Source organism: Erithacus rubecula (genome assembly GCF_903797595.1).
Source record: "Erithacus rubecula genome assembly, chromosome: 13".
NCBI lineage: Eukaryota > Metazoa > Chordata > Aves > Passeriformes > Muscicapidae > Erithacus > Erithacus rubecula.
The window spans coordinates 7,646,559-7,674,428 of NC_136665.1; the positions used below are offsets into that span (position 1 = coordinate 7,646,559).

At 36.3% G+C, this 27,870-nt stretch overlaps 1 protein-coding gene across 2 annotated transcripts in view; it reads left to right on the forward strand.

The window, feature by feature from the left end:
- The window catches only part of CACNA2D3 (calcium voltage-gated channel auxiliary subunit alpha2delta 3), a 378,091-nt gene that overhangs the window by 254,462 nt on the left and 95,759 nt on the right, over positions 1 to 27,870 (forward strand). The window contains exons 14-17 of one of the 2 annotated variants that reach the window (XM_079316837.1): positions 10,679 to 10,696; positions 17,416 to 17,487; positions 18,273 to 18,353; positions 22,381 to 22,455. In XM_079316837.1, the coding sequence (XP_079172963.1) occupies positions 10,679 to 10,696; positions 17,416 to 17,487; positions 18,273 to 18,353; positions 22,381 to 22,455 (246 nt within the window). The remainder of the gene's footprint in view (positions 1 to 10,678; positions 10,697 to 17,415; positions 17,488 to 18,272; positions 18,354 to 22,380; positions 22,456 to 27,870) is intronic. The other variant, XM_079316838.1, reaches the window with a different exon arrangement.

The window sequence follows — 27,870 nt, forward strand, 5'->3', positions numbered from 1 at the left end:
GATATGGAAGTCTTTCATTATTTATAGCTCCTCTTTTTATATAATCAGGAGTTTTAACATACAACTCAGTCATATGCACAATGAGCATAAACGTTGAAGTTCATGTTTATCACATTCATTACAACTAGTATTTTCTTTGAAGTTAGTAATTTGCAGAGAAATTATTCACAAATATACTCTATTGAACAAGGAATAATAGGATGTTTCTTATTGATGTTCTTGCTGCTTGACAGCAAGGTGTTTGGCCTTGGTCCACACCACAGTATTTTGTCAGATCAGATCTTGCCAAGCAGGCATTTCCATGAAAGATAAGTTTAAAGATGATCTGTCCAGTTGCTAAATGATCTTCAGCACCATCACTGTCATCAGGTAAAAGTTTAGAACTCGTAAGTATTTTCTCTGGAATTCATAATAGCCATTTCACCTGCCCTGATGTCAATTTTGGGGGTAGGAAAATGTATTAATTCTAAATATTACTTTACATTTGCTGCTTCGAGGAAAATCATTAAAATGTGCAAGGGCTCTCTAGTAAGAGTTGCCACAAGGAGTCCACAAGGTCATTGCATTTAAGCACTTCTTTTACAGAATAGGTTTTTTTTTTTACAGTATTTTTATTTAGTGGAACACAAATACTACAACAGCATACAGATTAGAAAGTGCATGCTAATATACAAAACTAGCACAAATTACAGGGTTTTCTCAAATCTTTTTGTTCTGTTGCAGCCCATGAACTCTGAGTAATAATAAAGACTTCTAGGTTGACAGATTTATTCCATGAAACTGTCCAAAAAAGTAAAAGTAAGCTACCTAAGTCAGCTATGTGCTTGTATTCCATGTGGGTTACGTTTATTGATTATTATTCTTCTTTATTTTACTCTCTAGTAAACCAGTATTATCTCTCTTATGTACCTGGAGTTACACTAATGTAAACCAGAACACATATTCATTGTGTCAGTTAAAAAAATGAAAAAAAAAAAAAAAAATCTTAGTTTAAGGTTCTTGGATTATACTTCTATTGACTGAGGGAACATTCTAACATTTTGTATTAAAGCCTTAAAACCTCAGAAATTTAAGCTGTATTGAACAACAAATTGTCTTTGTGGGAAAAATAAGTTCAACCTTCCTTGCCTCTTTCACCTTGTTATTTTAATGTTATAATTAGTTTAAGAAAATGAAGATAGTGAAATCTGATTTTCCAGTAATCAGGGGGTTCATGAAATTTTTGTCATGAAATTTTCATGTTCATTAAATTTTTGCCATGTACTACAAGATGATGGCATTTATCCCATTCTAGGTTCTAGTATGTCTAAAAACTGCCTTAGTGTCTGCAAACAGCTCTAGTTTTACTTCTGAGAGTGGTAAAAGAATTTTGAGACCTTTTCTTGTGAGTTCTTGTAGGTAAGGAGGAATAAGGTTTTCTTGACCTGCTGGATAATACAATAGAGGAGAGGAGAGGAGGGGTAACTTTGCCTTAGGCTAAAACCTTTCCTTGATCTAGATTTCACATGCAGTGCATTGAAAAATGAAAAACTTCATATTGAATATAACTCAGATCATCTAGAAATGCTCCCAGATTTGTGATTTTCCAACAAATCACACCCTTAATTGTTGGCCATCAGGTCACAAGGGCCTTTGGGAAGCTTCCAGCTTTTAAGATGTGCAGAGTAACAATAAAATGTTCCTTCCAAAATAAAACAACAAGAAAACTGTAGTTCTTTCTACAGACTTGGTGAATCTTTATAGAACCTGATGAATTAATCCTGTATATGAACAGTCCATAAAATGTTTCATGGCTGTTTCAATAAAGTGTAGCTCTAAAATCTCCATGTGAAACTGGAATGGTGAGATGCATTAGTTATGTGCTTATTAGAAGGGTATGAAGACAGAATCTGGTTCTCCAAGCTGACTGGTGAACAGGATGCAGCATTGGTGATGCCATTTTGTCATTCATGATGGCAGCACTACCCATGTCTGTAATACCAACTTCCCCTCAAGATGATAGAAAAATTTTATAGAAAAAATAATCTATTTTTAGATTAGGAGCTTATCCAAGTAAGAGATTTCACAACATTAAATGATGGACTGTTTTCTAAGATTTTTTTTTTAAAAATTTGTTTTATTATATAGTTTAAAGATAATGCTTTCAACAGTTAGAGACTTAAACCTGCTTTCTGATCTTGTACATCTCTGTTAGCTAATAAAATCAGTTGCTTTGCTTAGGCATGTGAACCTGAAACCACATGTTCCTAATTGGGGAACCACATGCTGGTCACCTTGCTATTAGAGCATGGTATTATAGCATAATGTTAATTTATTTCCAAAACACACATTGGGCATTTGATTCTCAAAATTTTATACAAAACATGGGCAAAATTTTGAGGGAGATTTGTTCCTGGTTTCTGGGAGTATCCTTTTCCCTGACAAAGCAGGACAGAACTTTTAATTTTAAACATCTAGCAGAGCTCAGTGCCTGGCCTTCAAGTAGTATTTTTATGCACTGGTTTTGCCAGTGCAGAAACATTATTTGTTTCTCCTTTTTCTTTATGGTTCATCTGAACTCTTTCAGACGTGTCTTGAGAAGGACTCATCAGTGTTTTGCCCTTTCAGAGGCAAATTGAGGAAAGATGATTGTCTTTAAAGGGAATGAAGCTTTTTGAAAGGATTGAAGCTTCTCATTTAATTGTTGTGCATAAGCTGCCTTTCCTGCTGGTTTCTGGTGCCCTTGATCTATTATCATATCTGTGGATTTCTTCTTCTCAGCAAATGGAATGATCCTAATATTTTTGTGCAGCTTTTCTTCCTTTGAAATCATCTCCTGTTGTTGATCAGCTCAAATGATCTTAGGAGAGTGTGGTGCCTCTCCTGCTCTGCCCTCCAGCCCTGCTCCATACAGAGCAGTTCCAGGCCATTGCTTACTGACAAAGCCTTCAAGGTGTTTTGTGCTAGCTAAATACAAAATCTGCACAAAATTTCTGCTCATTCAGAAGCGATTAATGGGGGAGAAAAAATACCCAATAAAATACAGTAATTATTCTGAATCTATTTGTTAGGCAGCTAAGCAGATTGTTCCCTCTAAAAATGTCCAATATTTTAATTCTAAAAGATAATTGGTTCCAGCACTTAGAACTTAGTACTGGTTCCAGTCTTTGCATCAAACTTTTAGAATCCAGAAATTAATTTCAAAATATTTCTGGATGGACTTGTCTTGAAGCAAGTAAGATAAAAAGTCCCATTAATTACAACCTCATCCCTCCAAACCCAACTCCATTTTCCTTTGTTTTGATATTCCCATAATCTTTTGCAGCACAGATTCATTTCTTACAAAATCAATTTAGATCTCTAGTTAGCAAAAGCAGATAGATTTCTTTAAATGTATCCACAGTCTTGGTGAGATTCTCAGTGATGATTTTTTCTCTATGCCTCATTTTTCTGGTCATGTTCTTGTATGCTAAATTCCAGACATTTGAATTCAATCAGTATTTTTCTATTTTCCCCATGTGTTGTGTGCTAAACATTTCACAGTAGTTTGGTGCCTTGTTTTGCCCTGATATTAGATAAAGCTTGTTTTATCAATTACAAGTTCATTGATTTCAATATAAAGTTTTAAAAAATCAACAACTGTGACAATAAGAAGCTTAAATGAAGATAATGGAAAGCAAAATAATCTTGAATATTGTAAATATTTCCTGTCAGTCCTCTGATATCAGGGCAGAGTTTTTAGAGAATACAAATATTTTTATTCTTAACCATGAATCCTTGACCCAAAATTATATGTGATCTTTATAAAGGATCAGTTCTGTCCTAATGCCTGTAAATAGTGTCCCCTGCAAATAAGAAAAAGTTTGCTTGTACAGGAAACTGCTTGGCATAAGCAACTCCCTGTCTGTTTCTCCATGGCACATTTTGTGATCAGAGTCCAAAATTCTGGGAACTTGAAATGATGTTATTTACATGTAAATGTCAGCAAAAGAGTCTTTGTTAAATGCAAGATCTGCAAGGTAAAACTGTTGGGGATGAATTGTGCTTAATGCCAGCTTTCAAATCTAAGTTATAAAAACTGTTGTCATGGTAAAAACCCTCCATCCTGTGAGGTTGTGAACTCCACCACAGCAAAGGAGAAATTATCTCAGGATTCTAAGAGCCCTAAAAGGCTCAGATTGTTTGTGACAGTAGGGGAGAGAGACAGAAATGGAAAGGAAAATCAGCCTGGGTGCTCCTTCCACTGCTTCTGGCTGAGTAGTGCTCTGGACACACAGAAAAATGGTATTACTTTGGGGGAAAAAAAACCAATGGTTTGGGATAATTCAACTGTACATGTTCTTATAGTCATTCCCTTCCTAGGCTGTGTTAGATGATTGAAAAACCCCACAGAGCAACACAGCTCTTCTAAAAGTACAATCCCATTTCACACAATCAGAGTAACAGGCTAAAAATCACAAACACAATTAGGAAATCTGATTTTTTAGAAGACATTCTGGCTTGCTTTACATATTCATTAGATCAAACACACTTTCATCTATCTTCAGAAAGGAGTTATCTTTAGATGTTGGTCTTACATTGATATGTAGAGCAAGTAAAATTTAATATAGTGTGAGATCAAAGCCACTAAACTCATTGCAGGATCTTCATTGACTTTAATAGTTATTGTGTGAGGCTCTTGCTTGGGGTGGCTTTGAGGCCAGGGAGAGACAGAGGATGTGACTGGCTCCTAAGAGGATTTATGATCAAGAATTGATTTTTTGTTTCTAGGAGAACTGTCAAAGAACCTGCCCTTTTTCCAAATCTGGAAGGGCCTTTATGTGAGATGAACAAATGAATCAGTGTGTGCATATGCACCTATCTTCTGAGGCTCATTCTTTTTTCTTTGCTTCTCTTCCTCCCTTTTTTTTTTTTTTTTTTTGTAAGAGAGAAAAAGACTATACCATAGATATACAAATATTGATGTATATCATATCACTTAGTATCAGTGATGTGTATCTTAAAACCACTAGTTTTGTTTGGAGTTGTCTATATTTAGAAAATTTTTCCAATTCCATGCATTAATGCTTTTACAGTTTTTAATTAGGAAGGATATATCTACTACATAGCAGAAAAGAGAAGAGTTGTATCAGCAATTTCTGTAGGGAAGTATAAATCTAGTAATGTTTATACAGAATATATGTTTGCACACATAAGCAGAATTAACTATGGACAAACATTTCATGCTTAGGAGTATTTAGTTATTGGTGTGATAATGAAAATAGGACTCCCTCTCTTCACACACAAGCATGAGGCCAGAATTTTGCTTGTGAAGTGTCTGATTCATTATTTGTTTCTGCTGCTTTGATTTGTATTCACATGGCTTATCTGTACAATTCTGCATAATTCTTTAAAAGATATTTATCAATAAAGTTTTGACCAAACTTTGCATTTAAAGTGATGAATTGGGTTATTTTAAGTATAATTTTCCCTATAAATATTTTGCATTCATTAAAAAGAAAACAGTTAGTTTATGCAAATAAAATAGTCACAGGCACAGACTCACAGAAAATATGTGTATGAATTTATTTTCTGTTAATTTCCTCATTAAGTTCAGAGAGCAGACGCAGACAGATATGACTTTAATAACTGCTTAAAAAATTGAGAAAATTTAGATTCTTTTTTTTTGCTGATTCTCATTTTTAAAGCAAGATTACTACACTGCTTGAGGAATTCTTCAGTCATTTGCATTAATAAGCAGTTAATGTATTTTAGAAAAGGTATCAAATCTTCAAAGAGTGGAGCCATTTTATTACAAAGTTCCTAAGTGTATGTAGTTTTTTATTTTGCTATTTCTTAATTCCAATCCAATACCTTTACAGCTCCTGTGTGTTCTTTTTCAGATTTTACAGGAGCGAAATTCTTTGTTTCTGTCATCTGTAGGAATTCTTTTTAAAGAGAGAACTAGAATTGTAGGTTTCATATATGTTTTATGACTCTCCTCTCCATAGCAACATTTAAATTTCCTCTGATGGGTGTACTTTGCATGCAGAGCACAATCTCTCCTTGACTAAAATGCTGTAGTTACTGAAAAATATGTGGTAGCACAGTAAAACAATTATGTGAACAATGAAGGATTTGCTGTTAAATCCCTTGAAAAATCAAGTGCATTTCCTCAGAGATGTTGGCCTGGTAAGCTGCAGGTTAATGCCACTCTTTTAATATTTATAGTGAAATCTTAATGTCAGGAACATCCCAGTAGGAGGTTGAAATTTTATTTCTCTCTCCATGTGTGCATGTAATTTTCTATGATGCCTGTAGTACTTAGATGAGGGGAATAACTGCACAGATTGCAAAAGAAAAATTATCAAAATCATAATATTTAAATGCTGTATCTTACAGCAATGGAGTAAGTAGATTTTAAATCAGTAAGTTTACATTTTCTGCTCAAAACTGAGAACTGGAATATTCTTTCTATTCTTTCCCAAGTTTTGCCATTTATGGGAAGAGCTGAGGAAACCTGCTGGCAATGTCTGAAATGTTTTGCATTTTCTCCCTGTTTGGCACAGCATTTCATATCTTTCCTGAAAATGTGTTTCTGAAAAGTAAAAGTTCTAAGCCATACATCCCATTTCAAATAAAGAGTCAGTTTGTGACATGGATGGGATGAACATGAGCATTAAAAACACCATAAATTTAGCAATGCATTAAGGTTAAATTCAGTGCAGCTCTGAAAGTATTTATAGAAATGTCTGTATTATCAAAACCACATACAGACTTGCTGATTATTTACTGACATGTTTGCAGTTACTTTCTATTTCTATTGATTTGTATTGTATCTGATTTTGGAACAATCAAATGAGTGGGGCTGTTTTTCTGTGACTGGTGACTTTTAAAAGCTTGGCAGGAGAAGAGGACTGTGGAAATAAGCTCAGTGAATGTAAAATAACAGTTTTTCTTTATTGTTCAAAGTTCTGACATGAGTGAATTGCAAAAGTATACTTTTTATAACAAAAACTCCATTAAATCATTACAAAAATAGAAATGGAAAATTAATATCATAATGATACATGTTATTTTTGTTTCATTAGTAATAGAAGCTATGGATTTTGATATAGTAAGAAACTACTGACTATAATTTACTCTTGCAGATGTTTTTTGCTATTCTTCAAACAAATATATGGTTGGATTCTGATCCAACAGAATAATAAGTCTGTAATTCCACTGTGTTTTCCTTTAAAACTTCTAGACTTGGTTTCTTGGAAATCTAGGACACACAGCTACACAATACTTTGGATAAATTGTTGAAACAGCTCTAAAATATTTTAATGTTTTTCTTTTCAATTATCAAGAAATAATTTACAAAATAAGCCTTAAAAAACTTATTTTGATAAGGTTGAAGGACATACACTTTTATGAGATAGTTATCAGAACTACTTCTCTAAAGGCAGTATTTCAGATCTCTGGGGTTTTTTGAGTTCAATTATATGGGTCTCACAGGTATCTGATCCAAAATATATGCAAAGTCCTTTAAATGTGGATGGTGGATCCCTTTGCCTGTCTTAGGGTTTTTTACCATGTTAGTAGTGTCTAATTTTTCTTTTTCTGATAATACCAAACACATTTCCATGAAGGGCTCAAAACAATATTGGATTATTTGTGAATGTGGAAAGCATGACAGTGTGTGCAACACCAGTACTGAAAAACCCCCTGCAGTTATTTATTCTGTGTTAAATTGTGTGACAGGACCCCAAGTTGACCTGAATTTAGACGTGGAATTCTCAACATGTCTTACTGGCATCAAGCATATTGTGAACCTCAGGGGGCCTCCAGTTTCTGAGAATAATTTTTTTACAATACAAAATTGAATAAAAAATGTATTTAGTAAAGAATTTTTTTCCCCTCTTGTTAAAAGGAGTTTGAAAACAAATCCCACTACTCTTTTACCTGTGTTCTTGCAACACTCCAGGCTTTAGTCTTTGTCATTAATCTTTTGTTAGGTTTCAACAAGATCTGCATAGTTCCATCAAGATCCCTTTTTTATATCAGAAAATCAGAAAATTCTCTCAGGTTTTCAGCTCCTGTCCCTGCTGTACCTGGCAGCACAGAAAGGTCTCTGCCTGAGCAGCTCTGTGGAGCAAGGTCCACACCCACAATAATTTTAACAAAACCTGCTTGCCCAGGGCAAACCAGGAGCAAGTCAAACTGATCTGTCATGCATTGTTTAGGGACAAAGCACCTGAGGGAGGAGGAGACACTAATGGAAAATAAATAGAAACAGGAGGTACTCTGGTGTGGCTGGAGCTGAATAAAAGCACCAGAAGGGCACAGTTCACCAGGGGTGCAGGTAAAATGGAAATACCTGCAGTGCTGGAGGGCCAGGGAAAGATCACAGGGTTTGCTGCAAAGCTGCATTTTGGCAGGGCAGGAGCAAACCACACCAATCAGAGGCACCTGCTGGTTTTTATACACAGACAGGCAGCTCTTGCCCTGCTCAGTAAAGGGTCTGTTGGGAACATTATTTGTTTCCTATGGCCTCCAGAAGGAGTAATGTCAGGCAAAACTCCACTGTTTATTTCAAAGGAATTTATAGCAAATATTAAACTAAATTGCTGACATATAGGACCTTGTAGCAGCCAAGACTCAAATCAGCAACAGGATGAAAATTTATCTGGTGGGAACAAAGACTTTTTAAATTTATTTATTGTTGTTTGTTTTTTTTTTTTTTTTTTAATTGAGGAAAGACCTTGAACCTGGATTTTTAAGCTTAGGTGAAGTGTGTCAAGAATCCAGCCCCAGATGAAGCATGATGCTTTCATCTGCTGACTTTATTATTCTTAATCAGGGTTATGACTTCTAATATTTCAGACAATAGTAATACTCTTGATTTTATAAAAGGTTGTAAATTGGATTGACCATCTGAATTCAGCAGCAGATGATAAAGAACTCTACTTTGTAAATGCTTATGAATGTGCTCAGTAAATAGTCTGAGTAAAAGCAATAAGGGTCACTCTAAAAGAGTGAAGCACCTCATTGGTGTGGGAGTTATTAATGAGAAATCCTCACCAGTCCATCTCACTGTAATTCCGTCACTTGGCAAAACTTAACCAAATCACATGTACCTGACTGTATCTGGCAAATTAAAAAAAGAATAAAAAATCATATTGCAACTTTCTTCTCTTGTTTGAATGTAAAAAGGAAAAATTTTCCACTTCTCAAAGCCAAATTAACCAAGTCAAAGGCTAACAAGTAGTTAAATTTTCAGAAAGGCTTTAAACTGCTCTAACCTGTTATACAGGATTTAGGTCATGTATTTAAAATTCACAGTTATCTGCAATTTCTGCAGCAACCTTTTTATAGTGTTCAATATAGTAATTTATTTTTTTAAAAAAGACTTTTTTTGAAACACATATGGGTCATACTTTAATGTGACCATGGTTTGTATTTTGATACTGGATCTTTGCAGCCTTAGGATGAAAGAATTTTATTTGTAGCAATTCTTCCTGCCATGAATTTTGTTATATTTTATGTTGTGAGAACTGAGAAATTGTGGCTGCTTGCTCCCACTATTTGTGAATTAGAGATCATGTGACAGCTCTCTTTCATGACATAGACCATGTGGATATTAGCTTTTAACAAAGGACTGTGTTCAAGTTTGGTGGTTTTTTTTCTCTATTTGTTTTCGTTCAGAGGAAGGGCAAAAGGTCAGTCAGGAGCTCACTAGAGATCTTGAAGGTCTTTTTGCATTTGGCATCGATTCACCTGCCTGTTTCTGTGTTCATGTGATGCCTTTGAAGAAAAAAATTGAGTTGGACAAACAATTTTCTGAGGAGGTGGACTTAGCCAAAGGCTAAAGTGCAAGGAGAAGAATTCAGAAAAAGGGAAAACTGTCTTGTGCCTGTAACAGTTTGGTTTTCTGACTTCCTCCACTACAATGGGTTTTCTTTTTTCTGAAGTGAAAACAGAACCCATCTTTCAACTCTTGATAAATAAGGTCTTTAATACAGGATGGAGTCTGCTGCCTGCTCTCAATGCCTTTATATGTGAGTTGTTGCTTACAGTAAATACTGTGCACACAACCAGGTATGGCCACTCTTGTCTAATAACATCTGTGTGGTACAAATATGCATATATGCATAAACACATGCATTTGGTTTGCATATATGCACATATAATCATACTTGTGTTTACAGCACTGAAATGTATTGTTCTATGCATATATTATTGTATATTATGCATGTATTGTAATCTGTTTGCGTAAGCAGTTATTAACTTTATATTCCCATTTTGTTTTTCTTTCCTCTGTCATGGAGGATACAACCTTCTACTTTAATATGATAATCTCCTCTAAATGTCAGTTTCATTTAAAACTAAAACTGTCTTTATGTTGAATTATATTTGTGTACAGGAAGATGGAACTACTTCAGATGTGTTCAGGTGTAATACCATATCTGATGAGAAAACAATCCCTTTCTTGGTGTGGTAGTATTTAACAAATTTCATGGTGCTTTTGTGATACCTTTAGAGAAGATGTCAAATCATAAAGTTAGTTAATAAGCCCTCAATAAATGGAATCAATTGGCAATGCAAACCTAGTTCCTCTAGTTTCTCTCCTTTACACTTTACTATATATTATGGCTATGCTTTTATTAATACAGCTAAAGTAGCTGTTCAAATTAATTTAATGTATAATTGCTTGTTCTGTTTTGTTGTTTTCCAGCTCCCTCAGGCACAAAAGGTAAAATATTTTAATCAAATCCTAGTCATTCCAAGCAGTCACCAGTGCTTCATGTTTCCATGGTGGTGTGAGAGTGGTACAGGTGGTGATCAGTGACACCCTTCACTGTCACAGGGCTGTGAGCTGGCCCCAGGAAGGTGCCTGGTTTGAGCTGAGGTACCTGCTGAGAGCAGCTCTTCAAACACATGAGCTATTTCAACATGCCAGGCATCCAGTAGCCTGCAACTTGGAAACAACAGGGAGGCTTTTTATCAACAATCTGAAATAATAGTAGGGATTAAAAAAAACAAAATCAAAACAACCCATTCTATTACTCCACGTGAAGCATTTCTGGATCTGTTGTAGTGGCTGCAGAACCCATGGCACAGCTGGTACCCTTTCACTGCTCCCCACTGTATCTACCAACACACCCCTGAACACATTCAGCATTTGACTTCTCTAACAGGTTGCATACTTTTCATACAGTGTGCTCTTGCCTTTAAACCACTTCTGCATCAATAGGGTGTTACCAGAGTCAGCACTGCCCTCAGGACAGCACAGTCACCCTGGCAAAATCAGGAATTCCTTGATGCCTGTGGCATTGTCCTGATGTATTTCACAAATACAATCAGAGCTTCCAGAAACTAGCAAAACTATCTGGTGTTTTTTTTATTGCTAGAAAATCTAGCTTTTGGTAAAAAAAGTATTAAAGTGATAAAAAGGAATAGAATATGCTGGGCAATTGCAACACTCACTTGTCCAAGTCATTCTTATTGTTCTTGGCAAAGCACCTTCAATAAGAAATGTCACAGCAATTAGTTTGACATCACTGTCATTAACAGTCATGGATGATGATTAAAGTTCAGTTTTTAATGAAAGCTGTGAAATATCATTCACTTAATAGCTTTTGAAAAATGGTGAGGGCACCCACAGAACTTAAAATTTCACTAATGTACCCCTTTTTGTTTAAAAAGCAAGAAATATGAGAAGGCGGTGCTTTATTTTTATACTACCACATGTATTTGAAATTTCCTTGCTCAGGCAGCTCAGAAAATTCCATTTCAAACCTGCAGGTAATATGCACTGGACTATGTCCATAGTTTGCTCATGCTTTGGTAGTTGCAGAACATGGTACCAAAAGATGTTTGTTTTGTGTTTTTTGTTTTTGTTGTGGGTTTTTTTGTTTTTGGTTTTTGTTGTTGTTGTTGTTGTTGTTGTTGTTGTTGTTGTTGTTGTTGTTTTCTTTTTTTCTTGAAATAAAAGGTTTCAAGAAATATTTTATGTTCAGCTTTCTGGAAAAGTAGAAGGACTAAAAGAGTGGCTAGACTAGCTAACTTTGGCTTTTTCATTTTCACCTGCTTGTCTAAAGGTTTGCACCAAATGCTTCTCTTAACAGTTTGCAGAAAGAAGAGAGACAGACTATGATATACAACCAGGCTGTTTGTCACCTTGTGCCTGTGATGCTGTATTACCTGTTCTGATGGCCACAATTCTGAGCTATTAAATAATATTCTGGTACAAATTACTCAAGTTTATGGTTAGCAACACAATTTTCATAAATGGTCAAAATTACCAATTTTCAGTGTTTTTACCTCTAGATCAAACAAATGCAGAACTAAAGCCACACATTTTTATATGCACTTATAGCTGACTACAGTCTAGTTGACTGTGTATTCTGTGCAGAGAAAGGAGGAATGAGATGGGGAAAGGGGACAGGTATGAGAAATCATCCAGGGCTTTTGATCAATTCAGGCAAGAAATATGCCATTTAAAAAGCAAGCCCTGGCAGCTTATGAACAAACCAAGAAAATGTCTCTTGCTCTCTGCAAGGTGAAGGGAAGCAGCACAGGGCTGGTGCATGCCTTTATGAATGACTTAGTCACTGTTTTGCCATATGGTGTCTGAACTTGTACTGTATTTTTGTTGGAATCTATGTATCATCTTGCAAATGTTTTCTCTATAAACATTTCAAACAGTTGTCTCTCTAAACATGTTCACTTTAATCTTTGAGTGATCTGAAAGAAAAATGTGGCATTTCAAGTTTACCTTTACTATTTCAGATCTATTATAAATAGTTCACCATCTTGATGAAATGTGTTTTCTCTTACACATGGGACACTTTGACTTCAGACTTTTTCAGTGTTTAGTCAGTGTTCTATGGTGATTAGCTATTGATTTTGAAGACCTGTGGGTTTTCAACTGTCTACAGCAGTTAAATAACAATTAAACCTCTTATGCTATCTGCTCTCAGTCAGTTGCAAATTCAGAATTGGAGAGCAGGTGAAATGAAAACTGATGAGTTTAAGGTGAATATGTCTGTTGCAGCATATTTGTCTTGAAAAGATCTTTGTGATATACACTATACTTAGAATAGAAAATTCCATGAAAACAAATCAACCCAACCAGTCAAAAAACACCAACCAAAAACTCACTGGAGTTTCAGGCAATAGAGACCTTGATTTAGTATGGTTATGTTGATTTCAGAACAAAATATGCATAGGAAGGGTTAATGTATCTAAAAGGAAGAACTGCTACCAGACAAATGAAATAAATTCATATGAATTTTACTTGTCCTCTATGTTTCTTTAATGCATGTTTTAGGTAGCTATCCCACAGGGCTCTGAAAATAGCAGTAAGATAAAATAATAACTCAAATTTACCATTTTCAAATTTGTTCATTTTGATTTCCAAAATGACCTTTATCTTTGAAACAGTTGTGTTAAACAGCTTTCTTTACGCACTGAAGAGCAAAAGCCATTTTTCCTTAATAGTTCAAAAAGGTGTTTTGTTTCCTAGTAGGAAAGCTTTACTTGCTTTCTTGAGCAAACACAGCAGGATTCAAAAGCTTTTGCCCTACTCCTGCTGTGATGTTTTGTTCTACTTAGCTTGAGTGAAAAGGTAGAAGTGAATAAATTAGGCACACAAATCAGAAGCAGAGAGTTGTGTTTAGGAACATTTAAGAATTTTTTTTAGTGATTCTCTCATGAATGGAACCATACTTCCTCTATATCTAAATCTTTTAATTATATTTATTGCCCAAAAGTTCCTGACAGCTTTCTTCTCTCTTTCTGTGTTATCCTTAACTTCTGTAAGTAGTGCTGTGCCCTCCTCATATCTTGATGCAATCATCTTTCAGCCTTTTGGAAGGATCATTTATCATTCCCTACATTTACCTTATACTTTGAAGAGTTGAATTAACTGTCACTGGGAATAGAAAATAGAAATTTTGGAAAACTGTGGTTTCATTGAAGTGCCTGACTAGTGATTTTAGCAATTCTGTAAAATTGTAACATTTAAGGGGAATCTAATGGAGTAAAAATAATAACAAAGTAAACAGTTAGATTTAGCATTCCTTTGGATCTGTTTCCTCCTCATGGGATGCTATTGCCTTTGTTTTGTAATTTATATTCGGTTTCTATTCAGAAAAACCACTACAATTTTCACTTGGATGTTAATTGCAATCTAGTTTCCAAATTTCTCTCTCACATTCCTCCACAAGCAAACTGATTTTTAATAGCATTTTGAATCAGCAATTTACAAACTCCAAGTAACTGTTTTACAATATAAGGGCTTTTTTTTTTTCATTTACTCTGTGTGTCCAACACAGAAATATTTTTTAATGTAAGACACAGGTTCCTATATTCTCCCAGACTATAACTTGAGTCTGTGCCAAAATAATAGCTATTCCTTATTCTTTTAGTCCACATAAAACACAAATTCCAAGTCTCTGAGGCTTCCAGCCTGCCTCATGACTCTGACTGGCACATGAAAGTGCAGTGGTCACAGATTTCAACACATTGTGAAGCAAATCTGTACAGAGCAGGCAAAAGAAGAAGTGGGGTGGGTTGGGCAGGTGTGTCAGAAACTCTGGACAACCACTGTAACTCTTCTTGGCTATACGCTCCCAAGGAAGATGTTTCAGAGATGTTACTCAAATTCCCCTTCCTGTAATGGGAACATCTTTCTTTCCTGTATATGTGTGTCAGGTTTAATTCTGGAGCCTGCCTAACTCTGCCCTGAGAGATGGATGCTAGTGCTGGGTGTGAGGCTAAACTCTAAGTAGCTTAATCTAAGAGGATGATTTTTATTTGTTTTTTTGGGAAGATCTGGTTGGGTTATTATGAGGGGGGTTGCTGTGCACAGTGAGGAATTAAAGGGAAAGCTGTTGTAGTTAAACATATTTCTAAAGGGAATTTTTCATCTTGTTATAAAACTTGTCAGTAGGCATTAGAGATCTGTACCTGTTTCAGAGAGCAAGTTCTGTTTCTTTATTCTAAACAGCCAAGAGGCATTTAGCTTGGGAATGCATTTTTTCCTCAGTCTTGAGATTTATTTTCTTTCAAAGGTTTGCTATTTTTTGCTAAGCATTTTATCAAAATCAGTGTTCATAACCCTTGGGTAGTTGCCCACCTAAAATTGTTACCATCATGTACTTCCAGTAGAAGAACATTCTGGGGCAAATCACTGATGCTGTCTCCTACATTCATCATTTTAGACTAGATAGTAACTACATTATGATGAGCAGTGACTCAGTAAAACATTGTAAATACAAATCCCTGCACATCCAGTTATTTGCTGACTCCACTTATGGAAGTAGCCAACAACCTGTTCATCTGCCAAACAAATAAAAATTCAAACATGCTGGATTAACAGTTGCAACTCTATAGAAGTACTCACAGCAGCCAACTCCAGTTGGTGCTTGCAGATAGCAAAATTACAGGGCAATCACTCTTGCCTGTTTCCATAGTCAATTTTAGAGTTAATGAGCAGTTCTTTCATAAATTCCCAGGAGCTCCAGACTGTGGAGTTTTTTTCCTCCATGTCAAGAATTTCAAACATCCTAAAACTCTACTGACAGTCCCTTGGCTTTGTCCTATCCATTGAATTGTTTTTAGTAATATCTTGAGAGTGAGCAGACTTGTAAATTAATACTGTCCTGATACTTGATAAAAACATGATGTCAGAGAAAACTACCCAGGGCAATCATATGGAATCTCTAAATGTTCCAAAACATCACCTTGTAATCAGCAGAATGATTCTCCACTTCCTGGGCTCCTCTCCACACAAATCATGTCAGTGTGCTTGACTCTACTACTCTGGCCAAGGAGCTGAAATTCCTACATTAGTCTGGCTGCATTTGAGTTTGAAGTGCAACCTTTGAACCCACAATGTTTTGCCAAGTTTTTGGGGTTTTTTTTCTTGTTTGTTTAATAACTTACAATTGCTTGATAGATCAAGGATTATATTAGGGTTAGAATTATCTTTTCTTGCTAACAAGGAAAACAAACAAAACAAAAGGAAATACAATTATAGGTTCATTCCTCCTCACATCCCTAGTGATTCCTTATCAGACGTAAACCTTCTTGACTCTAAACCCCACTTGTGTTCCTGTCTGATGTCTGCAAACATTCCTTCTCACCAAGAGATAGTGCCATGCCTCAGGAAACATGCTTGTTTAAGAAACTTAAAATCCTCCTGAAGAACACTGGGAGATGCAGGATACATAATTTTCTAGATTTTGTTTGTCTGGTTTGTTAAAATGGAATATGCTTCACAAGGTATCTTTATCATAATATTTATATATATCATAATTGTTTTCTGAGAATGTGGGGAGCCAGTTGCTATTGATTTATTATAAGAAAACCTTTGTAAACTCAAACAAAACAAAAAAGAAATTGCAAAAGTTAAAAAAAAAAAAAAAAAAAAGTGGATTAGAAGTTGTACCTGAGTGCAGAAAGCATGATAGAGATGTGAGAGTGGTAGGAGGAAGTCACAGCTGCAATTGGGCATGACTGTCACCTATGACTGTCACCTACAGTATTGCTCAGCAAGATCATCCCCATTGCTGCATCCGACTGAACAGTGCAGCAAAGCTGAATTGGTGTTCAACAAAATCTCCACTTGGGATCATGGCTGTGTCACACTTTCATATGTTGGATAAACCTCTTCAGCTTTAATATCTGTCCCTGGGGACAGAGAGGGTTGAGCAGTAACTCTCCAGCTCCTGCTGGACAGGCACAGAGTGGTGCTGGCCTGGAGCACCCAGTCAGTCTCAGGGCAGAGGTTCAGTCTGAATCTAAGCAGGGAACCTGAGCACTCTCACTGTCCTGTGGCCAGTGATAAACATCCTACACCTTCCTCTTGAATGGAACCAAGGTCAGGAGATCTGTTTTCTCCCTAAACTGAAAAAAATGTATTGAAACCTGATGTGCAGAATCAACTAATGCTTCATGGCACCTCTTTGTTCAGCAAACTGGAAGCAGCTGGAGCAAAGGTACTCCTGGGATCCTTACTGGCTGTCATCCTTTGTGCTGCTGTGTGAGCCCTGGGTCTGGACCAGAACAGAGCACATACAGCTCATGACCTGGTGCTCTTTGCTGGGAGCAAACAGCCCGAGGCAGCTCTGGCAGAGCTGGCAGTGGGAGGGATGTGGAGCAGAGCTCCAGCTGCTTTGCTACTGCTCTTGCTGCTTCACAACCACCTCAGCCCCTGCTCTGTCCCATGCAGGGAGAGAGGATGAGGCACCTTTCCTGCAGGGGATGGGCAGAGCTGGGCTGGGCTGGGCTGGGCTGGGCTGGGCTGGGCTGGGCTGGGCTGGGCTGGAGGTCCAACTCCATCAGTGTCATTTCGATAAACTACCTTATCTCATTTAAAATGGAAATAATTTAATTGAAAACTGCAATCACATGCTTGTAATTGTCCCTTAGTTCTCAGAGATAGTATTTCTTTTTCAAATATAGCTTGCTGATGATCAGGGATTGGTGTTGATGACAACTGTTGCCATGCCAGTATTTAGTAAGCAAAATGAGACTGTAAGTACTCAGATTGTTTCTGTCATGTGATAATGGTGTGACTGATGTGAAGCTGCTTTCAGGATCTAATAAGATTCTAGCCAACTCTGACATTTTTTTCTTTTCTTCTTCTTATTTTGTCTGCAGTTAATATCCTTTTATTAGCATAGAAAGGTGGACAAATAATCCCAAATACCTATACTATAGAAACCATGGTAAAAAGATGAAACGCTATGTCTAAGAGAAAATCTCAGATGACACTAGGCTTTATGGCTTTCTTATTTAAAAGTGTTAATTTTTTGTGGCAAATATTCTATATAATTTTCCTCTTTGCTCTGATATAACTCAGAATTTAATTAATTTTTTTGTTTATTATATACACATATTTATCTTTAGTAATACAACAGATTGTTAAACAAACTTGAGTGTATTTTCCCCTTAATGTTTTGTCTTTCTCTTTTTTGTCAAATGATAGGAGAAATTGGGAAAGACAGGAATAATATATTTTTAACAGTAGTTTTTAATTTAAAACCTATTTGCATGTGAAAGATTTCAGCAGAGGGACTTACCAGCATCAAAATCTTGCATGCCTTTTCTATGTGAATTGTAAACAAAGCAGAAAGGAGCAATATTATTGATTTAATTACTGCTTGATTAGCTGAGTTGTACCAGTGTTGCCTTTCCCACTTTTTAAATAGTTTGTCAGTTATCTATTCAATTCTACAGTGTAGCTACAAGGTGAAATAAGTGGTAAGAATGTTTATTATTATTGTGGTTCTGAGTGCATCTTTTATTGTTCTTTTCAGAGGTCTAAAGGGATTCTTCTGGGAGTAGTTGGCACAGATGTTCCAGTTAAAGAGCTTTTAAAAACTATTCCAAAATACAAGGTAATACACAAATGGTGTATATATAATTTATATTCAGTGTAATACCTAAAATAGAATTCATTTAATATGTTGTTATTGTTTATACTTACATAGCTCCATTATTTCACCCATTTTCCTCAGAAATTTTACCTTTGAAGTGTCTGAGATCAAATGCTATTTTTTAAATCTAAGTTAAAACATGGCCTGATCTTTACAGTTTTGTGGGTCAGCATGGTCTAGAGGGTAATACTAAATACTGTTCATATTAAAATCAATGTGATTATAAAATCAGTGAAGTTATGAAACTATGAAATATAACCAGAATATGAGTCAAAATGACAAAAAAAAGTTGAAAAAATGCATAACTTTTAAAGGAAATCTATTCTTAACGTGGCTTTAGGCTTTCTGTTTGTGTGTAATTGTTCCCAATTCCATGTCTCCTGGAATTGGAGAAAGTGGCACATTGCAGCAACTTAAGTTCCTGTTTAACCAGACTAGTGCTTCCTTCTCTCCTACCCAGTATTTGCCAGATATTTTCCTCCACTTAGTTTTCCAAACTCAGTGACAACTCTGCAACAAAATTCTTTAAAATGAATTATCATAAAATTTTTGAAATTTGAACCACTATATCTCTTGTGAAATATGTTTCATTCAGTAAAAGTAGGCTTCAGACAAACACAAAATGTAATTACTTTTCATTTAAATTTGATGCAGTAGATTGGTATTTCACTACTTTTCCATGTCTGAATTGTTTTTACTATGATACTTCTCTATTCCTAAATAAAAATTAAACTAATATTTCCCAGTTAATTCATAATTTATTTTTTTGCATGACTAACAAGCATGTAACACTGTATTGTGGACAGCCTTTGCTAAAGAGACCAACCACTGGAATTGCTCAATTTTTACAGCACCTGTACTGAGCATAAATCTATGCATCATACAAATTGTCTCTTAATTGTCTGCCATGTTCTCATTTAGTGATTTCTAAGAGGGTGGAAGAAGAAATGACTTATGAGTGTCTTCCAATATTATAACATAAAAATTCCTCCTATCACTTTTAATTCTAATTTGAATACATTAGGATTTACCAAATTATCTTCTGGATCAATTTACGATAACTGGAAAGTTTAAATTAAACAAGAATTTGATAAAAATGATGCATAGAAAAGAGTGGCAATAATATTGAAAAGGTGAATTGAAGTAAACTCCTTCAATCTGGATCCCACTAAGGGCTTTGCAAACCCAGCATGAAGGGCTGTCCCAGGTGGAAGAATTGCAGGTTATGGGAAGAGGCAGCAGGTGACTCCACACTGGTACCAGAAGTGACAGAGACATTGCTGCTCAGAATAAATAACAATAAATAACAGGGAACTCTCTCAGGGCACACTCTACTAAAGTTTCCTAACAGCAGCTTATGCTCTACTGCTGTGTATGCAGAAATACTGAATCAGTAGAAGGTAGAGAAAGGAGCAAAATTTGCTCCTTTGCTAAATTTGGAGCAATGGGCACAATCTTTGGAGCTGCCTGTAAGGAGCTGTGGGGAGAGCAAGTTCCATTTGTAGTGAGAAGGATGAACAATGTTGAAGTACCTGCAGAAATAGAAGCTTGGCTGTGCATGGCTGGATAGGAAAAGCCAAGTAACAGTGATGTTACTCCTAAATAATCTGCAAGATTTGGACATAGTCTGAATATGAGAATATAAAAAGAGTGGGAGGCCCAAATAATGGGTATTGGAACAGAGTGAGACTGACTCAGAAAAAAAGTTTTTTAAGAATTAGTTTTCTAAGGAAGTAATATATGATCCTCTAGATTTTTATTTGAAGGTATGTTTTATATTGCAGGATGTACTGCAAGAGGGGATTATTACAGGAGGCACCAATATCATGCAATGCAGTTGAGTTAGTGAGATCACTTGAGTTATAACTTCCAATCCCACATGCCCTAAACAAAGACTCTGCAATTGCAAGAGCATAATCACCCCTGGGACCCATTCCTGCAGAGGCAACACGTGACAAAAAATTCACACAGGGATATAAAATGATGGTTGAAAATAGAAGTCTGCTTGCCTGGAATTGTCTCAGCTTGGATGAGGTGGATTTTATGCTGAGGAAGATGAATAATAGCAATAAGCTGTTTTCAGCTGTTGTTACCTTGACTAAACATCCCCAGATGTCAGTGGCAGTTTCTCCTGAATAAGGTGGGGTTGGATTTGGTAATACTTGACTTCCATGTGACATTTTACAACAGTTAGAAAAAAGGGGTTTTTTTTCAGAATCTGTGATTTGGAGACAGAGTTCAAGGTTTAAAATGCTGCTGTAAATGGCAGCATCTCTCAGATACTGCAGTCTCACACATTCACAGAACATGATGAAATGCTACCCTTGGATCCTGTGATGCTCAAGCAGGCACAGGCTTTTTTCCTGTGAAATATACCACCCACATTTCTTTCCTTACCTGGCTTCCATGGCCTGGATGTCATTCTGCAGTTATCAACCCAGACAATTACACTTGAGATCTGATATTTAGCCAACAGCTCATTCCCTTGTCACACTATAATAGTTAAAATATGTCCACTGTTATTATTTTGGTTATCCCTCCTTTATGAAGAGATGCCAAGAATGTATCACCTTCTATTGCTCTCACTGAAGTTTATTGCTATAGGAAAACCACTAATTTATGAAACAATCTTCTGTGTGGCAGATACAGTTGTGGCATATACAACCATTCACACGACAGAGACACTATAAATTAACCTGGAATGTTTTACCTGTGACCTTGCCATAATATCATACTCTGGTTTGTATTTCTAGAAAATCACAGAATCTGATTGGGTTGCTCTCCCTTTTGCCTCTTAGAAAGGATTCAGACTTTTCAGCCTTGCTTAAGTTGCTTTCTGTCACTCAAATTCCTAAAGACTCACTTCAGCAAATCATTTAAGTAAAATAACAGGATTTAGTGGTGAGAACTGTAAAGTAAATATCAAAGCAAGATAGGGTTGGATTTTCAAGTTTGGATTTTGTTTTTGCTTTTTTGTTTTCTGTTGTTTGGTATTTAATACCTCAGTGTATTGAGATACTGAAATAAAATATACAGGATATTGCATTGTCTGAAGAATTAAAAAAAATTTATAAAGAAGGATAGGAAGATGCTCTTTGCATGGCAAAAGATACATAGCAAACCTGTGGAAAAAGTCTACTACATTAGCAGCAAGTTTATGCTAAGAAGGGATGTTTGAATGACCACATGAAGGATTTAAAGGTACATTTATTGCATTCAGTGGATGCAATCAGCTGTGTATTAAGCATATTGTTAAACAGACCAGTATTTTTATTTAAGTAAGTACAATGCTAAATCTGGGCACTGTTAGACTTCATCAAGCATCTCATTGCTCACAAGGAATCTCCCACAGCTCCACTTGATACAAAGATATAAAATTAGAAGAAATTCTTCAGCAGAAATAGCTGCCTTCTGTGGCTCCAGCAGAACTGGAAGTAACAGAGAGCCTTTAAGATGGGAAGATGTAAATATCACATATGACAGGTCACTGTTGCTCACTGTGGCTGCATTTCCTTTATCCTTGAGTGAAGAGGTTCTTTAGCAACAAGTGAAGAAAGCTGTGCACTCCTGGGAATAGGGGAATTTATGGTATTCCAGTATCTCTTTGCCCTGCCCCATGTTCTGTATGCCACGTGCTATGGCATCTCATATACAGCTATATTTTTTATATATATATATATATATATATATATATATATATATATATATATATATATAAAATAATTGACTCTATCACACACAGGAACAAGTCCTTGGATAGCAGAGTTGTGGGACAGTGTAAAATCATGCTCTGGCTGAATTCAGCACAATGTCAGGTTCTGATTTGCACAAAATGTCAAGGACCTTTGCCTGTGTTACAGCAGACACAGTGTGGATAGGGGCTGTGAATGCCAGGTGCTCTGGATAGCCAAATTATTGCCTGATATTTTGTTTAAGGGTTTACTGGAGACCATGCTAATTAGTATTTCTTTCTCATTTACTTTTACAGCTAGGTATTCATGGATATGCTTTTGCAATCACAAACAATGGATATATTTTGACTCACCCAGAACTTAGGCCTTTGGTAAGAATGCTGTTTATTGATCTATTTTATTTAGCTGTATGTGCTGCATTTGTTTTTTTCCTAGTGAATAGCCTTCATTAAAAAGTAAATATGATGGAGCAGATACTTTATATTGGTAAATTTACCTCTGGAAACAACACTTAGCATGAAAAAGCCCCTAGGAAAATAAATATACAAGTTGTTTCTGCAAAAGATGCAGACCTCCATTACTGCAAAATAGCAAAGCCAAAAATTGCTATAATTATGTTCATTTTACATTGAAATGGAATGTTGGAGTGCTCTAGTGCTGTGTAATAACCCCTATTTGTCATGCTAAAGTGTTAAAGTTAATTTAATATATGTGCAGAAATTTCAGTAAAGCATATTTTTAAGCAAAATGGGAGCACTAGGGATTTTCTGTACTAAAAGAGAAATAGCAGCAAATTTTATCTTTAGTTTCCTTTATCATCTTGTTTGCACTAATCATAGCAAGAAAAATAAAGTTACTGTTTTGCAAATGTTTATCAAGTTAACACCCCAGAGGGCTGGTACATTCCTGGTTGCAGAGTTGTTTAGGAACAGCCTTGCCAAGTGTTCCATCACCACTAGAAAAGCACTGGCATTAAAAAGCACAGGTTCCACTGCTGTGTCCACATGCCTGCCACATGTGTTTCCTATGTAGGAACTCCAAGCAATGTCCAATTTCAACAATATTTCAGTAGAAAACAGAAATATTAACTGGGTGGATAATTTAATTTGAAAATAAAATTATTGATAAGCATGATTTATTAAGTCATTAGCATATCTGAAGTCTTCACCAAGCAGAAGAATTTGTCTTTCTAAGAATTTGGGCTAGGAATTACACACTAAATTAACATTTATATTTGCACTTAATTTGGTTTTTAATTGGAGTAGAGCTTATGAAAAGTGCATCAAGGAAGCTTCAGTGGGTAAATCTGACACCCCAGGTTTGCAAGCCACAGGAATATATTTGAAAGTTCTCTCTCTACATCACCAGAGTGTGATTACTCTTGTCTTTGCTGCAGTGTCCCTTTCTCTTTGGGCAAATTACTTATTTAAAAAATTATTAGTATGTATTCACTGTATAATAGATATTTTATAAAACAAAATGTAATGAGGTCCTGGAACTGAGGATGGCTCTAAGGCTGACAGAGGGTATTACCATGTTCCAATTTTCTGGTTTTTTGCCTTAGTGAGGCAGAAGGTGGTTTGCTGTGACTCTCCCTCACCAAATGTACATCTTGAAGGCACTTACTTCATTACCTTACACAATGGAATCTCTTTTTCAAATCAAAATGTTGGTCAGTAGCCCATAAGCTGTCAGCTGGGGGAATTCATTGTGATATATTCATGGTCTGTGCATTTCAGGGTTTTGGAAGAGTCATTTTTACCTCTGGGTTGTGTCAGTGGTGGGTAATGAGAGTCTCCTGTTGAGTTCAGCAGTTTTTGAGAATGAAGTGATTGCTGGCCTGGGCCCTTGGTTTAATATTGCAGGCCAAATCCTGATACCATTGTAAGATTCCATGAAATTTGTGACAATAGCTATGTGAAAATAGGCCTGTAGATCTGGAATTAGATAATTCACTAAAGACACGCTCTAAAATTATTTCTGTCTTAGATTTACATGCAAGTCTCGTTGATTACTGACTTGCTCCACTCTGGTTTATCCTGTTGTTATACTTTCTGGCAGTGATGTAAAACTAGAATGTTTCTGAATTCCTGAGTTCCTAACCCCATATCTGTTAGTTCTGGAGCTGATGTAGTGCTTTTTAAGGAATTGTCTTCTCACAGAGCAGAGCAGAGAGGCAGGACAGCAAAGAGCCCAGAACCTCCTGTCGCTCCCGATTTGTACCAACACTGGGCACTGATTGTAATCATTGAGCTGGCTGCTGATTATTCTGTTCGGTTTATATTTAAATATGCTTTTCTGGGAGATTTTTCTGGGCGATGCTCTTTATTCCTGTGCTGTTGTTTTGAATAAACTCGGTTTTCGGTGAGGCTGCCAGGTTGGGTGCTGGGGTGAGAGGAAAGATCCTGGAGCAGGGCGCAGAGCCCAGCGCTGCCCGGGAGCCTCCGGCCAATGTCACACACAGGGAGCAGCACGAACTTGCGGTGCCATTCTCCACGAAGCGTGGGCAAGCGATGCTGGTGACAGAGAAGCCAAGAAACAGGGAGGGGGAGCAGGGAGCGGGGAGCGGGAGCGCGGATCCCCCGGGAATGGCTCGGGGCCGGCTCGGGGGGACCCGGCGCAGCGCGGGGCCGTGGCCGGCAGGTGGCGCCGCAGCCCCAGCGGGAAACACCGAAAATTTTCATTTTTATTTTTACTTTTTTATTTTTTTTTATTTTTGTTTTTGTCACATAGCTGAAGAGAATAAATTTTCCTGCATTTTGCCCCCTTAAGCTCTCCTTTCCTACCAAGAGTACCCCAGTGGGTGCTCCACAGAGCATGGCTGATGGGACAAACCCATTTTTTAATGCTGCTTTAAATGCGTGCTCCTTTATGCTGAGTCTGACTAAAAGTCTGTATTTTTACAGAGTAGTATTTTATTTTCCATGAGAGGATATTTTCAGTTGTGTGATGTAATTTGCAATTTTATATTCTGTTGAAAACCACAACCTACTGCTAGTAAAAAATAATAATAAATTGTCTAGGAGTTCAAAAGTGAATTTTCAGATTTTTCTTAACTTGGTGTTTGAGGCTTCTTACCTGTATTAAAATGTGCACATGGAGACACAGTCTTCATTTGTGATCATGGCAGGTTTAATTTGCTTTTTGGGAGCCTCTTTACACTTGTGGTGTGTGCCAGGTGTTACACTGTTAGATTTTAAAATGAAAATATATCTCGTTGATGATGTTACAGTTTGCCAAAGAAATGAGTTTACTGAATGTAAAAGAAGAATGAGAAACAAGGGATAAATACTATTTACATGCTTTTAAAAACAACCACTGTATTAATTGTGGCTGATTGCTCATTGCTGTCTGTCATTCTGCAGTCTGTAAAGGTTGGTGCCAGAGGTAAATTGATTTCTTAGGGAGGTGTAGTGGGATTGTAGAGAAAATAAGGAATGTCCCTGGAAGATGAGTGTCAGCCACAGTCCCAGATCACCACCACAGTGAACCTATCTGCTGTCAGGGCTTTGTGCTGCTGCTCTCAGCCCTAATGTTTCTGTGGTTTTCAATAAATAATAGCAAGGTTGATACCAGTTTTTAGAAGTCCGTGGCTTTTTTGATTCATAGTTAGCAATTGGATTTGTATTTTTGTTTGGGGAGTGGAACAGGGTTTGGTTTTTTCAGTAATTACTAGGGTAGAACACTCAGAGTTCCTGGACAAGGAGCCTGAGTTTCTTAACTAAAAAAAATATGGGTTTAAAGACAAATATATATTCTTGAATAAAACTGTATCTTTGATTTACATTCTGCCATTTTTTATATAAACCTGAAGTTAAAAATGTGTTCCAATTTATGAATTATTCTAATAATATCCCTGATAAATAAAGATTTTGTAGTATTTCTGGGTTTAAATCAAAATCCTCTATCTCTGAGAAAACTGAGACATTTATTCTTACTCTCAAAATAAGCTCTGGAAGTCTTGGAATTTATGAATGGCTGTTTGTGAATGCTCTTACCACTGTAAATGAATTCAATTGATGCATTTCTTCCTATACGAGGATCCACATTTTTAACTTGATCAGTCTTGATTGGCAAAGTTACACATAGAAATCAAAGCCTTTTTATAATATTGCAATGCCCTCACCAAAATATTTTGGCATTCATGTGCCTGAGTAAGTTCCCATTTAATCCTTAGAATGTGAACTGTCACTGTGTGTTGCATTAAGCTAAAGGACCTGCAGTGTTTGAAGATTCTAGATCAGTATTAAATCTTTTGTAGCTGTAAATTTTGAGAAAATTTGTTTCTCCTAATACAGCAAAACAGAGAAATCCAAGTGTCAGGGGAAACATTAATGCCCCACTTAAGCAGTGTTAGCCTTTCAGAAGCAGCAAATCTCATTTCTCTCTGGGGAGTCCTGCCTGGAACGTAAGATAACCTACACTTACCCTTGCTTTATTCATTGACTCCATAAAACTCTACAGCTGTAGCTGACAGCAGAATATTTAAATGATTTGAGCAGTGTAAATGCCTCACGTTCATTTAAATAACTGAAGAATTCTATCACTTGAATGCCAATGATTATTCCTATTGGAGTTTACATTTCAAAAAAGACAGCCCATCTGAATCCCTGTGAGAGCATTAAATTGCTATCTAATTAGAAGTGCAAAATTACATATATTTAAAAGATAATTAAAGGTTTGAAGGCTGCTGAATAACTGGTTGTACATATAAATGAATCACTGAAAATTTGTTAGCAATATGTGAAGCTTTCTTTTATTCATTGCTTTCAGCTTTGAAGTTAGGTATAACTGAGCTCATGGGTTTAAGTCTGGTAGTATTAAGATAAAGGCAGATGTTTTTAATTATTTCTACTCGAACCCCAAATAATTATAAGCAGCTGCCAGTTTTACATAATCCCAAATGATAAATCCTGAGAATGCAAATAAAATCCCAAATAGAGGGGTTGTTTTCTTCAGTGGAGTAAATCACATCCATGTTTCTGTGATAATTGACTGCAATCCACCTGAGAGCCTGAGCTCAGCCGATGAACTCCTTGGCCAGGCTCAAGGTGTGGGACTTAAATTGGTATTTTGTATTGACTTTTACTTCACTCTGTGTATTTCCATATTGCTTTATCATTTTAAACATTATTGTACTGTTTGAAAAGCAAACACATGGTAGGAGGGTGAGTAGACAGAGTTAGTTAATACATGTGGCATTAGAACTTTTCTTCTCTTGTTTTGCTAGAGGATTCTCCTGTGTACATGGCACATCTAATAGTTCCTACTTCTCTGCCTGGAAATTGAGGATTAAATTATTCTCTTTTCCCTAGCAAATGACATGGGTCCCGTTTTCAGCTTTTATTTGCAGTATTTCTACAAATATTTTTTAGCGCAGCAATTTTTCACTACCATCTGGCATGGAGAATCAGTCTAAAATAACTGGGTTTTACTACCAACCATAACCTAGAAACTTCTGGATTAACATCTTAAATAGTAGGCTGGTCACAAAAATGTGCCTTTGGACAGGGAAGTTGATTTTCCTATCTTCCTAAGAGAATCGAGGTGTTACCTTTTTTAATATTAAACTAAGGAGGTTTGTCTAGAAACAAACTTTGGTTTTTGACAGAACAACTATTAGTGTTGTACAGATTCAAGGCTAAGAGCAGATCAATAGGAAATGATCTGGGGCTGCAGACTGGATGGAAACCGTGAAATTAAAGTATCACAAATGACAAAACAGGATCATGTGAGCAGAGAAAAAAAAAAAAAAAAAGTATTCCAAATGAAATAAAGAGCTTAAA